Raw genomic sequence first — 17,153 nt, forward strand, 5'->3', positions numbered from 1 at the left:
AACCGAGACTTAGTTCTTTTTTTCCTTTTGTAAAAAGAGAAGCTCAGGGTAATGAATCAGTAAGGCCTTTTGTGACACTTACATCCCATGGTTTTCTGTCAGACGCAAATGCAACAGCTTACGTCTTACTTTCAGCCCAGTGTGTTGGCACTCTGTGGTCAGACTAGTCAAATACCTGCATGAGCCCTGAGACCGTTCCCCTTAATGCCTGCCTCTCCTTCGTGGCGATTGAAAATAGCCCTTTGTTTTGCACTGGAATTGGTAGACTCTTATGTTCTTTCCTTCTGGGCATCCTGAATTAAAATCACTTGCATTTCTTAAACAGATCAGAGTCATTGTAAAGGCACAGTTGGTAAAGTTGGTAAAGATTAACTCTTTGTAGAAGGAAACTTGTAGCAAAGAGACTTACCTTAGCAACTGAGTGTAAATGACCACTTATAATTTTCTCTCCCCTATATAAAGTTACAGAACTCGATCTTGATTATGTAGAGACCATCAGGGTGGAATTATATTGTGAATTTATTGGTATATTGTCCTCATGGAAGCCATCTCAAAATGCAAATCTGGCAGGCAGACTTAGCAAAAATCACAAGTTCCCTTCTTTCTTTCTTTCTTTCTTTCTTTCTTTCTTTCTTTCTTTCTTTCTTTCTTTCTTCTTTCTTCCTTCCTTCCTTCCTTCCTTTCTTTCTTTCTTTCTTTCTTTCTTTCTTTCTTTCTTTCTTTCCTTCTTTCTTCCTGGAAGAAAGGAAGAAGTCAAAGTTAGGTTGAAGTAATGTAAACAGACCATGTGGTACATCAAGTTTCCAGCTTTACTCTTTAGAATGGTCAACATTTGCATCAGGATTTGAGGAGAGAAATGTTAGCGTAAGACTGTCTCCACAGATGGCCTTAAAATATTGCCTCACATAAAAGCAATATATAGCTCTCAGTTCTGCAGAAGCTAAATCTTCATTTCTGTCATCTATTTCTTTGAGTTTGAGAGCTAAGTTTGAGGAAGTCATTATCGTGATTCATTTCTGGGGTTCCCGTTGTGCCTGACATTAGCTGCCCTGTCTTCCCCTTCACTGTGTGCCGTGGGAGTGTGGCAGGTGGAAATTCACGAGCCCATCATCTGTGAGTAGGAACAACTTTTTAATTTCCCAGGAACCGTAAGATCTTGGAGAGGTGGAGGAAGTCTGTGTGAAGGTGGGTGGCTCTTGACTGTAGGCTAGAGTGAGTGCTGGCAGTAAAGACTGAAGAGTGTCCTGGAGATAGGCATGGCCAGCCCCTCCTTCTGGAAGGTTTGGGCTTCACAGAGAGGGGATGTGGAAGCAGGAAAAGCTTGTGGCTCAGTGAGAGAAGGCTTTGAGGCATACTGGAGAATCCAGCATGCCAGCAGGCAATATGGATTAGTAGGTGACAATTTGGAACTCTTAGAAAAAAAGACTCTCCTTATTATCATATAAATAGATAAGAACCAAAAAAATGACCCAACATCCTGAAACAACAAATGGTTACCAAACAAACAAAATCCATTTGAGCCCCACATTTGCTCTTCCCTTTTTAAATTCACTATCTTCTTTTTCTTTCCACGCTTCGAGGGGCACTCGATAACCTTCTCTGTTTTGTCTTTGTTGCTCACTACCATTACTTCCACTCAATCTTTCCTCTCCTTTCTCACAGGTTTTGACCTAGTAAAGTGTGAGGATCCAGGAATCCCTAACTATGGCTATAGGATCCGAGATGAAGGCCACTTTACTGACACTGTGGTTCTGTACAGCTGTAACCCGGGCTACGCCATGCACGGCAGCGACACGCTGACCTGCCTCAGTGGCGACCGCAGAGTGTGGGACAAACCACTGCCTTCCTGTGTGGGTGAGTTGGGCAGCGGCTTCCATCGCGACACAAAAGCAGACCTGAGGGCTGAGATCCAGGGCCTTGGAAGAGGGCAGGATGCTTCTGCTCTCTCTCCAATGTAGGCTCGTTATGTACTTCCAAGATAAGCGTGGTTTTCTGGATTTTGTTTTATGTACAAAAGAAGGATTTCTTGGTACTCTTTTACGGCACAGAATTATTATGAGAATTATAACAGGAGTGTTTCATTGTTTTATACTCTTGACTGGAATTACATACTGGGCAATGGCTTTCCATCAGGGTACTACTGGGGAACAAGGAAAGGAAAGAAATGATGGAGACAGATGATTGTGATATTTTTTTTTTCTTGGCTAGTTAACATAATGTGGATGTGAGCATTTGGGCTTTTGTTTTTAAAATAGCTAAATCGAAACCTGTGGGGCCTGGAGGAAGTCTCCTCAAGTGTCTGTGTCTCTTGCAGCGGAGTGTGGGGGTCAGATCCACGCTGCCACGTCCGGGCGCATCCTGTCTCCTGGCTACCCTGCCCCCTATGACAACAACCTCCACTGCACCTGGATCATAGAGGCAGACCCGGGAAAGACCATCAGGTACCTGTTTCATTCTGGTTTCAGAGGGTTTTAGAATAGAGGAGTGTATTTTGACATTTTGTAGTAGAGATAATGGTACATCTATTATTATCCACAATTGTTTTTACATTTCTGAGTCAAAGGAAAACAGGTAAAGGTGTGTGTAAATTTTTCTGTTAGCTCATACGCTCACTTTGGAATTCCTTTGAGAACTGGTGTGAAGCCATCTATAAAAAAGGAGAAAAATAAATTAAATGTATCAGTTAGCTTTTGCTGCATAACAAATTGGCCCCCAAAATGTAGTTGCAGAAAACAATTATTTATCTGCCCATGACATTGTGTGTTGACTGGGCAGTGCTGACCTGGGCAAGCTTGACAGGGTGATGGTCCAGGATGGCCTCACTCAGGTATGCAGATCTCAGCTGATGGTTCGGAATGCTGGGGCCTCTTCAGACCAGACTTCTGTTCCTTCAGTAACTACTCATGGTGGAAGGTTTCTGGCAGCAAGAGATGACAAACTTTTCCATCTTGGGCTTCCGTTCATTTGCTAACATGCCATTTGCCAAAACAAAACTCATCAGCAGGCAAGATAAGGTTTGAAGAAATAAACTCCACCCCTTGCCCGAAAAAAAAGCAAAGTCATACTGAAAAGGGGCTTGCATACAAGGATGGGGAGAATATGTGGTCATTTGTAATATATCAAAGTAAGTTGGAGGTAGACCAAGAAATCTAAAGTTACACATATAAAATAAAATCTTTAAAAATAATCACAGAAAATTGTGCAAACATTTCAAAAGAAAGTGTTGTATTTCAATTGATCGTTCTCAGCTATTATGGCAAATTTTTTATACCAATAAGTAAACCAACAAAAAGTAATCTTTTTAAAGTAACTTTTCCATGTTCTAGTCAGAAGGCTGTGTCAAAAACCACAGCACATAAATCAAAAGGTAATTTCAAAATAAGTTGCTTCTTGATTATTGCTCTTGAGGAACAAGAAGAGCACTTTGCAGTACCTCATAAAACCGTTTTTCTAGCTTCATTAATTTTTCCCTTTCATTGTATTAGTTCTGAAATCTCTGTACAAAATTTATTGTTTAAAAACTCTGTTTCACCCCCAAAAGCCCTAATCCCCAGGTCTCTGGTCCATTCTCCCCACCTGTGTGCCATTATGTCCACGAGAGACTAAATGGCCAATTCAGCTCCCTCCTCAAATACATGAAGTTGACTCAAGTGGAGGTCAAACCCAGACACCTCTTTCTAGGGCAAATGTGTGGATAGATACATTCACAAAGCACTGATTTTGTGTCCTTATTCACAAAAGGCACACTGGCAAACTTAGAAATGTAAGTTAAACAGACATGGATCCACCATACTGCAACTTTATAACTTAGTGACAATAAAATGGAATGAAAGCCAAGGGGAGATGCACATTCTACCCATGATACTCTGTTCCCTTCATATGATATCCGTCCTCTGAAATCCACCTGCTTGTTTTCAAGTTATGGCACGAACATCTTGCCATCTTAAACTAACATGGCACGAACCATTATCACTTTCAAACCCTAAGAAAAAATTATTATTATTACTTAAGAGAAGCAAGAGAAAGAACTTAAATCATGTATATAATGCAATATCTAATTTTATAATAACTAATTTAAAAATAAATTTGTGTCCTTGGGGTGCCTGCATACCTCAGTCTGTTAAACATCTAACTCTTGATTTTTGGCTCAGGTCTCGATCTCAGGGTTGTAAGATCTAGCCCTGCACTCAGCGTGGAGTCTGCTTATCCCTCTCCCTCCCCCAGTCTGTGCACTCTCTCTCTCTCTAAAGTAAATAAATAAATACAATCTTTTAAAAAATAAATAAACAGTTTTGTGTCCTTAAGATATATGATTACTTAGATAATTATTGATCTATTGGGACAAAAATAAGGTATATTTGAGTAACAATTTAAGAATCTGTATTCTTTATGGAAATAAATACAGTCAGATTTCCATTGAACTAAATAAAACTAAATGTTAGTTCTTAACCTTGAATTCCTGAATGCTTGATCTGAGTATTATAAAAGCTGCTACACTAGTTTTTATTTTAAACACTTCTAGGAATTCTTTATGTTTGACAAAATAGTTTACATAAACAGGATATATTTTCTTCTAGGAGGATTTCAAATTTTTAAATTTTTTTTCAAGTTCCTTTGTGATTTGTTTCCTGAGAATTAAACTGAGCACTCTTCTCCTAAATGCAAACCAAGTGATGAATTCATTCTTTGCAGGTGAATCTAATACTTCATTAACATTTTAATAAGAAAAGAGAAAAGAAAGTAATAAAGAAATGAGTTGAAGTAATAAAAAATGTATACCTTTGATATCATGAACTGGCTTTGATTTTTAACCATTAGGATTCTAGGGGGAAAGAAAATTGGATACACCAATCTGTTGTTCTGGGACTGTCTTTTGTTTCTGCCATATTTTTCACACGTGAGAATTAATCTTATAAAATTTGTAAACAGATATTTCTGATTTAAGCCATAAAGCCCTTCCTAAACAGGAAATTAAAAAGGAAGCATCAGTATTTATAATTAATTTACTCAACATTGTCTCAAAATGTTTCTGGTGATTTCTCTTCATTAAGAAAATATATATTATTTTTAGTGTGGTGCTTTGGAAATAAAACATACTTAAAAGTCTATGATGTACAGTTTTGTGCTCAAAATAGTACTAATACTAATACTCAGAAAAATAGGGTCTGGTCTTAGCTCTGATATTTGTTGGCTGATTATGAAGTCTTAGATTTTCCACTGGTAACATAACCAATATTGACCACACCATTTACTTGATCATGAACAATACATCAGGTATATAAACATGAGTCCAGGGATGAATTTAAGTATTAAAAATTCTTGATATAAATGGAATTTATTATTATGGATTCAAACTATGATTTCTTTAGTGTAAATTTTTTCACTCTTAGAGAACAAATAAGCAACAGGATCCCAGGAATTATAAAAGGGATGGTTTCTACACACTTCAGGGCCAATTCTTACTGGGCCTATTTTGATTTCACTGAAGCCCAGAGCAATTTCTGATTGCATATTGCTGTAAGTTTTTGTTCAAGGTAATAGAAGAACCCTAAATAGTTGTTGTTGCACTTGGGTCTGGAAGAGGCTTGTAATTTTAACATATATTCTATAAAGCAGTTACCTGAGCCGAATTTAATTAAAAGTCTAATCACAAGACATTGTACTAAATTTAGCCACATTTAGTGTTATACATAGACATTTCTCTAAGAGAGTCCATGTATTTCATTGCTGAGCAAAGCTATAATTTATACAATAAAGGTAATAGCACTATAAACATCTTCAGCAAGCAACATTAGAGGCCACATTTCACATAGTAGCATGTGTATATTGTTCCTTGGTTTTAATTGCTTTTCTGCAAGTGTAATTGGAAAACTCGCTTTGAAAGTATTTCTGTTCCTAATCATTCACAGTAAATTGCATTTGGAGGTATAGTTGAAGGGAATTATTTTAGAAAAGCCCATGCAGTATTAGAAACATCAGAGATAGATAAAAAATTTACCAAGATTGTCAAAACTGTCCCTATTCAGACTTTCACAGAAAGTAAAATGTGGGTTGGTGGTCCTCATCTCACCCTGATGTGTCTTAGAATTGTTTCCCAGGTGTATTTGGGGGTAGAAAGAGTACAGTGAGATCTAGCTTGGAAATCTAGGGATATTTTAATTTATTTTTGACCAGACTTCAAGATCCCCATAAGAAATAGGGTCAAGTGGAAAATGGCAGTCCAATGACCTCCATTCATTAGACACTTCTATCCAATCTCAATGTTGAGCCTTAGGAAACATGCTGGAAACCCAAGCTGGAAGACTTTTGATGACATAGCAGTTAAGCACATCAGGCCAGAGACAAAACCTCTAGGGTTTCTCCTTTCTTATTAAGAACACAGTAAGTTATACTTATCTTTTGGAGATAATGTGAGGAAATAACCAACCAAGAGAACTTCAGCTAACAAAAGGGAAGAGACCAGTGTTGCTACCAAGTCTGCCAAGTCTTGGGCTAGCTTCCAGTGCTTAGTTTGGGGCCATGGGGCAGCCACTGGGTTTAGTGTACCTCCCCAGCCACTCAGGTGACAGTGAGTGAGAGACAGGAGAGCTGCAGGCACTCCTCACTTTGCAGGATCCTGACACGCACAATTTCAGGTATGACTGTTTAATCAACACTAGTTCTCTAACAACACAATTGATAATTGCAGTAGAAATGTGTAGACTGACTGGGAAGGATTTTATAAAGGACAGACTTCTCTTTTAGCTCTTGGGTTCCCATATCACTACACAAATAGCAGAGACTCATCACAATCACTGGCTGTCCATGTCTTCTCTCAAAGTCCCTGGGAAGTTGAGCACCGAGCATCTGCTCTTCAGTTCATGCACAGACAGCAAAGCATGTCATGGTGCCACCTTGTATCCCGCATAAACCCACTTGACATTTTCCATCAACAGATCATGAATAAGGGCATTGGCCAAAAAAGATGAAAGTATGGGGGAAAAAATGAAAAGTGGTAACACAGGAAGTGAAATTCAGGTTGAATGTAGATGGAGTTATAGGAGGAGCTGGCAGTGGAAACATTGGCATTACCGCTGTTTCAGAAATGAGGAGCTCCCCACAGATAGACTTCAGACTCCTCAACTTCCACCATTACTACTATCATGCCCACTGTTCCAGTTTCTACTTCTATTCCTGATTTCTGTTAATATCCACCTTCCCCCAACTGGCTGGGGAGTCTAATTTTCAGTATTATCTTCACTCTTCCTTATTTCTCCTTCCTCAGTCTCCAATATTTTCCCAAATAGAAAACCCAAGATGTTAGTATATGTCTCACTGCATTCATCTGGTAATTACATTAAATGTCTTCATAATAAGCAATGAGAAAAAAATTAGCTGCATATGAGCCAAAGCCTTGTCGGCTCTCCATTTGTTTATCTTCCTTTCTTGTTATCTGCCGCTTCCAGTTCCTTATTTAACATGCTCATTACCTTCCTTATTTTAATCGTCTCCCAGCTGACCTTTCCAAATCCATGCTTTTTACCCTGCCCAGTCTCTTGAACACTCCCATTGCTGATCAGCAAGCTTAAGCTCCTTAACCAGAGCTGTAATACTGTCTTTGATTTGGCTTACTGTGCCTTTACAAATTTATCTCCAACTACTCATATATACATTAGTCCCTAATCCCAACTGGGCTATACCAGCTCTGTCTCTTGACCTCTGCTCTCCCCAATTATTCCTGTTGCCTCATCTCCAGATTCTTCCCATCTATTAGGACCCAGTTAAAATGCCAAACTCCTCAACAGAACTTTCACTCTTATTATCCCATCTAAAAATAACCTATTTTCCTCTCTGAACTCAGCATTTCTGTCCTACAACAACCTTCCTTCTAAACTTATTGTCTGTGTTAACATCATAACCATGTATCCAAGGATGGAAGGCAAAACTCTTCATATCACAAGCTTCTCTCATGTGATCCTCGCGTCTCATGTGATCCTCATGTCTCATTAATTCTATGACTGATGCTCCCGGATAGCTCTTGCCCACTCACCATTGTCACTGCTCCCTCATCCAGACCCTTGTAATCCATGAGGCGTGCTAACTGACCATTCTGTGAGGGCTTTCTCTAGTCTACTGTTCTCACTCTAGGGAACATGTTTTATTTTCTTTATTAACAACATTAATTTAATATGGCTGAAAAATGAAGGCACAGAGAGACATTTTGAAAATTGTAAAACAAACAAACAAAAAAAAGACTCCCGTTATCCCTCTACCATATATGATTGTTAGCATGTTGACATATGTCTTACATGTAACTATGCACATTCTACAGTGTGAGTGTGTCATTAAATGTTGTAGCTCTTGTTAGTTATTTATGTTATTTCTAATTTTTGATATTATCCATAATCATATGCCAAATAGTATTGCAAGTAAACCTTTGCTTTTATTTGTAATTAATATCTTAGAATAAACAACCACAAAATTTTTTGCTGGGTCAAATGATGGACACATTTTTACATATCTTATTACAAATCTATCTATGATACAAAATTGATTGTTTCACTTGCCCGCTTCAAAGAAAGATTATTTTGTCTGCTTATTATATGCAGAATAAATTAAAGCCCATTGACATATTATTCAAAGTGTCTATTTTTTCCCTTATTTTTGAAATAGTAGAAAAGTGTTACAGAAAAATAGAAAGCCTGAAAGGTAGTTCACTGTCACCTTAGATGTGAAACATAACTACAGTTGAAAATTTGACATATATTTCTATAATTTCTCTATACAAACATGAATATATAAAATTTGATTTATTCATTTATCTATTTATTGAATTATTTTTACAAAAATAGTGTCATGTCACATGTTATTCTGAGCATTTTTTCAGTTAATGAATATAGTCAAAGTTCTCGGTTCTTACTTGTAATTCCACCTCAACCTATCACATCACTGCATGTTATTCCATTGCCCGAATGTACCAGCATTTGTTTAAACCATGCCCTGTCAGGATATCTGGGTTATTTTCAGTTTTTCCCTGTTACCAGCCATGCTGTATGTGCACATTTAAGTTTTTATGGCCATTACAAAATTGCTTTTAAAAAGAGTAGATATGGCCTCCAACAGTGTATGAAAAGGAAGAGTCTCCACATTTTCACCGAAACCCAACAAAGCCTTTTAATCTTTGTCAATTTGGCAGGGAAAAAAAAGTCTCTACGACATTTTGTTTGTTATATTTATTTTCAGCTTTCATATTTTAACATTTTTGACATATTTATTTGTTTACTTATTTCTGTCTTTCTGCCTTTACTTGAATTTCCTTCCTTATTTCTCTCTGCTTGACAAGACCCCTCTGAGACATCTTGAGGCAGAATTGGACACATGTCCTTCTACGCTGACCTTATTCATAACTGTTGGAGCTTGCGATGCTATGCATTGCAATGTGTATGTCTTTTTTTTTTTCTCATGTGTCTGTGTCTGAAATAAGTGTGAGTTCTTTAGTGATGATATTATATTTCGTTTGATTTTTAAATGTTCCCTACCTAGCGGTATAGTGTCTGGCATATTGACTTTTAGTATTTCTTTTGTTTTAAATGGTTTTATTTTAAATGGCTGTTGCTTTATTTGTATTTAAACTTTGTTATATCATTTTTGTTGTTGGAGTCATGAGACATTTTCCAGATTGGCAAATTTCATGGCACTTAGGTGCATAGTTGGCTGGTTGTCTGTGGAAGCTTCTCATTAACATATAACGTACATGCTTGAAACAGCACAAAGTATCATGTATGGCTTGTTCACAAAATAACACCCTGCGTAACCAGCAACCAGATGAAGAAATAGAGCATCACCAAGACACAACATGTGCCCTTTGAGCTCCATTTAAATCATTCATTCTCAACGATGATCACTGTGGCCTTCAGATGAGTCTTGCCTAACTTGAACACTATATAAAATGGAATTATGCAGTGTGGTAATGTATCTTCATTTCTTAAACCTTCACTCCCACTGATATAGCTAGATTATTCTATTGCGTGAATACACCATGACTTATTTATTCATGCTGTGTGTTGATGGACATGTGGATTGTTTTTGTCTGGTTTGGGTTGCCATGTTGAATATGCTTTCATGTATTATTTGGTGAATGCATGCATGTTTTCTTTGGATGCATACCTAGAACTGGAATGTCTGAGTAAGGGTGAGTCCTATACTCAGCCTTGGTAGATTCTGCCAAATGATCTTCCAAAGTGGTCATACCTGTCTTTACTCCTATCACCAGGTAAATAAGATTTCCAGGTTCTTCACCTTCTAACTACACTTGACATTGACTGTCTTTTTCATTTTAGACATTCTAGTGGGTATGTAGTAGTTTTAATTTGCATTCTCTGATTGGCCTTTGGAATATCCTCTTTTATGAATTGCCAGTTGAAGTCTTTTACCCTCTTTTTTTTCTGTGCCAGAATGCCTCTTTTATTTATTGAGGTGTATGTAGTTTTTATATATCCTGAAAGCAATTATTTGCTAATTATATGTTTCACACTTACCCTTTTACTCTATGGTCAATCTTTTGGTATCATAATGTCTTTTGATAAACATAGGTTCTTAATTTCAATGAGTGAAATTTTTTAAATTCATTTTTCTTTTATAGTTAGTGTGTTTCTTACCTGTATTTAAATTGTGTTATGTCAAATGTTTTTTGGAGTTGTTAGTATTTGGGGGTCCATGTTAAGAAATTCTGCATCTCCAAAATTATAAAAATAATATCTTAGGTTTTCTTGCAGATTTATTTAAACTTCCACATTTATGTCTCTCTTTCATCCGGAATTGATTTTTGTGTATGTATGAAAAATACTTAGTTATTTTATTGTTGGTGGTGTTATCATTAGGTAAAATTAAACTGGCCATGTGTTAAAAAGTCAATCTTTCTTCATTGCACGTTACAATGCAATCATTATCATAAACCAGATATATCTAGATATATAGATATTTTTCTATCTTAATTACTTAGTTATTTTATAATATGTCATGATAACTGGTACTATAATCTTCCAGCTTTATTCTTTGTAATATAGATTGCTGTAACTACTCTTGTCCTTCTGCATTTCTATATTTATTTTAGAAAGATTTGTTACATTCTACAAAAGAAATTTGTAGGACTTTGATTAGAATCACATTATATCAATAGATCAATTTAGGGAAAAGTTACATTATTTACAGTGCTGAATTTTCTGATCCCTAACATGATGTTAGATATATTTATTTAGATCTTATATAAACTGTTTTGGTAATGCTCTGCAGTTTTCTGCATGGAGGTCTTGCACATCTTTTGTTGGAATTATTCCTACCTACAGGATTTTTTAAAATATTAATGTAAATAGTATTTTTATGTCGCTATGCATTTTGGGGTGCTATATGAAAACAAATTATAGTTTTATATTTATCTTTTATAAATTTTCTTATTAATTCTAAGAGTTTGTAGGTTTTCAAGTTTTCTCCATGCATACAGTTATGTTATCTACCATAATAATAGTTTACTTTCTTTTCCCCAAGTCTTATGCTTTTGCTTGCCTTATTGCAATGGCTATAATCTCCAGAATAATGTTATTTAGAAGCGGTGATAGTGGGCCTCAGTGTTCTAGTCCCAGCCTCGGGGACTAAACTCTTAACTGTTCTTTACTGAAGTAAATGTATTTTAATTATACAAAAAAAATCTCTATAATGGAAAAAGTAATTAATATTAAATTTTACCATCTGAAGTTATAAAATTCTCCTAAAATCTATAGGAAAACTATTTGAATTAATAAACAAAATTATTTATATGAGATAATTAAAAATCATAGTGTTTCATACTTGTTTATTTTTTCACTTAGCTATATTTTACAGACTTCTCTCTAGATAGATAGATATGCCAATATATCAATATGTACTGGCCTTTTAATTCCTTCGTTGTTGACCATTTATGTTATTTTCAATTTATCACCAATTTAAAAATATTTTTATAAATATAGGATGTATATTTCTGTATGTTTGTGTATATTGAGTTCCTGGAGTCAATTTTGATAATCTGTATTTTCTAGAAAACAATTTCACACATAGTTCAGAGTGTATTGCCTGATTTATACACAGAGAAATCACTTAAATAAGTTTCCTCCTTTTTTTTTCTTCATTAGTTTTTATTTTTATCAAAAAGTACTACAAGCACACAGTATAAAAGTAATTCTACAGTGACAGTTACATAAGTAGTTCATAATTCTACAGTGATAGTTATTCCCTACATTACCTAAAATTCTGGAATAGATAGACTATGTGGATTTTGCAGTTATTAAGCCTAATGTGTCCCGAGGAGCATGGGTGAAAACCAGTGAATGCCTAGACACATTCTAGTAAGACTGAAGGACATCAAAGGCAAGGAGATCTAACAAACAGCAAAAGAAAGAAAGGCACATATTAATTAGCCGATAAAAGACATCTTAACAATATAGATTCAAAGGAGGTCTTTGAAGAACTAAGGGAAAATAACCATTGATCTGGAATTCTATACTCAAACTAGCTATCGTTCCTTACTGCAGATACCTGTTATGCAATTATTAACACACAACATGGGACTATATTTTGTTTAGGGGTATATATTCACCAGGAATATATGACAGTTAGGAACTTTCATTCTGCTAAGAACATAATTTACTACACATGACTGAATTATATGGAGACATTGGAAATTGCTCAGTACACTTCAGAAAACTCTTTTTGATCCATAGATCAAATGGATAACAAATTAGTAAGCTTATAAAAGATTTGAACCATGCAATTATTGGACTTTTTTTTTTAAAGATTTTATTTATTTATTTGACAGAGATAGAGACAGCCAGCGAGAGAGGGAACACAAGCAGGGGGAGTGGGAGAGGAAGAAGCAGGCTCATAGCAGAGGAGCCTGATGCGGGGCTCGATCCCATAATGCCAGGATCACGCCCTGAGCCGAAGGCAGACGCTTAACCGCTGTGACACCCAGGCACCCCTGGACTTATTTTTAAAAGATATTCAACCTCCAATTAGAACCTGCACATTCTGTTCAAGTAAATACGAATCATACATGAACATGATTACATACGAGAAACAAACTGTCTACAAATACAGAGAATCACTTTCTTCTATGCCCCATATGCCAAACAAAATGGGATAGAAATAGAAATCTATAGCAAAAAAGTAATGTAGGGGAGGAAAACGCTCCCCTTCTTCCCTCGTAGCTTCTTGGGCTGGTCTAATAATGAAACCGACATAAGGCAGACTAACAGGAGAAAAACCAAATTTAATTCACATGTACAGAAACCCCATTGGAAATATGAGACTCAAAGAACGGCCTAGAGCAGGCAGTTTTTACAGCTTTTATACAAGGAGATAAGAAGTTCATGAAGAATAACAAGACAAAGAAGTTAGGACTCAGGGTGGTAAATTAGTGAGGAAGTCACAAGGTTGGGTTGCACAGCCTTCTCGGCCCTCAATTCCCTCTCCCTAGTGGTAAGGATGTCTCTCTTCCTGGTACAGGAGGGTACATTTCACAGCGGACATTTATCTCCTCTTCCAGGGCGACAAGGGGGAGTAAGAGTGTCCCTCTTGCATCAGCTGTTTCTTAAGTAACTTTAATTCAAAATAATCAATATTCCAACGTGGCATATTTGGGCTTGGCAGACTCTGCTGGCCTCAGTAAGAAAACACACCCTCCATTTGAAAATTAAAAAAAAAAAAATATATATATATATGGTTAATAACTTCATACTTAACTTATAGTCCCGAATGCACATATTAGAGGAATAGGAGAACCTAAAATCAACAAGTTAAGTTTGTAGCTAATGGCGTTTGCAAAATAGTATCAGAGAAAATTCAAAGAAGTAGAAATGGAAAAACAACAAGTGAAAGAAATTAATGAAAGAAACAGTAGAGAGAATTAACAAACCCACAAACTGGCTTTTGAAAAGATATCATTGAGTAGACCAGTAAGTGAAGTGATTTATTAAGATAAAATATAGAAGGCCCAAATAATTAACATTAGGAATGGAAGAGATGGTAGAGACGGGTTTTTAGAAAATTTAAGAAAATAATAGATTACATTATATCAATATATTAGAAAAATCTTCCAGTTAAAAGAAAAAAAAATAAGACAATAGTTTGATTCATTTAACGAGGCTAAAATAACCTTCATATCAAAGGGCAAGCAAAGTACAGGAAATAAAAAAAGAACTGAACTCTGTAATTCATCCTATTGTTAAAAAGTAAATAACTCTATGGGCTTATAAATAGGTGTAGAAAAAATAATTTAACAAAATTTAATATTTTTTCTTTGTTTTAACATTTTATTTATTTATTTGAGATAGGGAGAGAATGAGCAAGAGAGAAAGCATGAGCAGGGAGAGTGGCAGAAGGAGAGGGAGAAGCAGACTCCCCGCTGAGCAGGGAGCCCTTGCAGGACTCAATCCCAGGATCCCAGGATCATGACCCCAGCCGAAGGCAGATTCTTAACCAACTGAGCCACCCAGTGCCCGTAGAATTTAATACTTTTTTCATGATCAACTACATAGCAAAGTAAAACAGAAACCCTCCTACCATGGTAAGCAGCAGCAATTTTTCTTGAAATAATAAAGGGTTATAGTGAAATCTTTCTGCAAAAAGTAATATAATATAATATAATATAATATAATATAATATAATAGCAATGACAAAAGAGATAACACCTTGCAAATGTGGGAAAACCTATGTGAGCAGGTAATTCAAAGTCCATGTCTCTCCTTTTCTTCACCTATGACCTTTGACAGTCTCATCTAGTCCTGTGGTATAACAACCATTATGTGCTGAGGACCCACACGTTTAGTATTTCCATCCAGGCTTGTCTTCAGAACTCCCAGTTCATATGAGCACTGTCTCCCCACCGGCTCTCCTCAGTGCGCATGACGCATCTTGCACCCAGCATGCACAGAGACCCTCCTCTGGTCTTCCCCATCCCACAAAACTTTCCCCCTATTTTTTTTCTCAGCTCAGTTGATGGCAACTCTGCTTTTGTAGTTTTTTAAAGAAGGAAACTTGGAGTGGTCTTGCTTTCTCTCTTCCTCATACGTGCCTCATCCACTCCCGGTTCTACCTTCAGAATCTGACCACCACTCAGTCCCTCTGCTGACAAGCTCCTCTGAGCACCATGCATCTTGCCTCGATTACTCTTGATTCGACATTTTCGTCTACAGTCCGCTGTCAACACAGCAGGTGGAGTAAATGTTTTCAATCATAGATGAGCTCATTGCTTCCCTGAAAATGTTCTGCTGGTGTATCACCCAGTGTAGAGCTCAAATCTTCACAACAGTCTCCGAAGTGCTAGCTGTGGCGCTCTCCCCTCACCCCCCACCCACTATTTCCCTCATCTGAGCTCTTATTGCTTCGTCCCTCTCCCTGCTCCGGTTACCCTGGGTGCCTGGATGTTCCCCAGAGCTGAAGGCACATCCTCCATGCATGTCCCTTACATGGAAGAGGACAGACCTCCCTGCCTCCTGTGAGCTTCTGCTCAAGTCTGGCCATGCAACATGGCTTAACCTGGCCACCCCATGGAGTACTTCAGTCCTTGCCTCCTGCCCCTGACGGCATGACCGGTGCTCCTGATTCTGCCTTGCCCTCTTCTTTCTCCACTTGTGGTCCCCCCAACTAATACACAGTCTCCCAACGCTACAGTTGCGGGTGATCTCCTGGCTCTCCCATCACCATGTCAGCGCCCTGATGCCAGGTTCTGTGTTCCATTCTCTGATGTATCCAAAATTCCTGGAAGAGTGCTGGGTACACAGCTGGTGATCAGTATGTCCTTGTTGAAATGCTGAACTATGTCGAAGGAGGGATGCCTTAGAGACACAAAAATATGTTCTACCTCATGAGAAATCAGGGAAATGCAATTTGCACAGGATACCATTCCTCAACCATCAGATATTCTTTTTTCCCAGCCCTAGAGTCGGCTACGATCAGGTGTTGGTAAAGATGTGACAGAACAAGGGTATGTGTACATTATTGTGAGACTATGGGCAGAACAGCTGGCAGATTCTTTTTGAGCCTAGAAAGACCCTGGGTGAGTCTACAGGGCTGCTTCCTGCAGCACCATTGCCATGCCTAAGCTGGGCAGATGGGACTACTCTGTGGCGAGTGCAGTGTAGACTAGAGTCATGTTGAATCACTGTGTTGTACACCCGAAACTCATGTGACGCTGTGTGTCCACTCTACCTCAACAAAAATAAACACACACACACACACACACACACACACACACACTAAAATGCAGAAGCGAATTTCTTTTTAGTAGATGACTAGAAAAATAAAGCATTTATGCTTGCTTGTGAAGTGGAGTGACAAAACCCACATTTTTCAGGATAGAGGCTTTCATGAAATGCTGAATGGAAACAGCAACTGGAAATGGTAGGAGCGCGTACAATGCCCAAATGACATCTCTTACACAATTAGTGCTAAATGTCCAAATTAGGATTCTATATTGCCTGGGGATATATACGCACAGGACGGCAATGAAAATTACGGAAATGAGGGCACGATCCGTGAACATTTCAGAACGTGGAATGACAGAAGGACAGATGAGTAAGTGGAAGGAAGGGCCGTGAGGCTGTATCTAAAATATTTTATTTTTAAAGATCTGAAGCACATCAGGCAACACGTGAACGTGGGTGGGGTGGGCATAGAGGGTCTGCTGCCTGCTGTACTTTCCTCTGTATTAAAAATATTTCATATGAGACGTCTTAAAAATATGCCACACAGCTCATACTTTCTGCAAGGTGAGATAGATACTGTCTTTGAATATATAATATGCACAGAAGAAATTATTGGGATCCGTGTCCTGTTTTTCCTATGTCATTTATTATGTTTTTTTTTTATCATCTCCCTGACGATTTTGTGGAACAAGCAGTGAAACAGTGAAGGAGAAGCTGGAAAGCAAGGCAGTCAGGAAACGCAGGTCTGCGTCCGCATGTTAGCTCGGCTCCTCCGCACGTCTGTTCGAGTCCCCAGGGACCACAGCCGCGGCCTCTAGGAGCGAGCTTGCCAGACACAGAGATGTTCACGTTGCTCTGGGAAGGATCTCTAAATCTGATAGATGTATATTAAAATGTTATCAAGAAAGCAGTTTATACGCACATTTCTGCCTTTGTGTT

General features: G+C 37.6%; 1 protein-coding gene across 1 annotated transcript in view; it reads left to right on the plus strand.

Annotated features, from left to right (window-relative positions):
* The window catches only part of CSMD1 (CUB and Sushi multiple domains 1), a 1,583,970-nt gene that overhangs the window by 1,269,457 nt on the left and 297,360 nt on the right, over window positions 1-17,153 (plus strand). Inside the window, exons 24-25 of the mRNA XM_048226225.2 lie at window positions 1,663-1,854; window positions 2,315-2,441. Coding sequence (XP_048082182.1) covers window positions 1,663-1,854; window positions 2,315-2,441 — 319 coding nt within the window. The remainder of the gene's footprint in view (window positions 1-1,662; window positions 1,855-2,314; window positions 2,442-17,153) is intronic.

This window comes from Ursus arctos, unplaced genomic scaffold, assembly GCF_023065955.2.
Source record: "Ursus arctos isolate Adak ecotype North America unplaced genomic scaffold, UrsArc2.0 scaffold_27, whole genome shotgun sequence".
NCBI lineage: Eukaryota > Metazoa > Chordata > Mammalia > Carnivora > Ursidae > Ursus > Ursus arctos.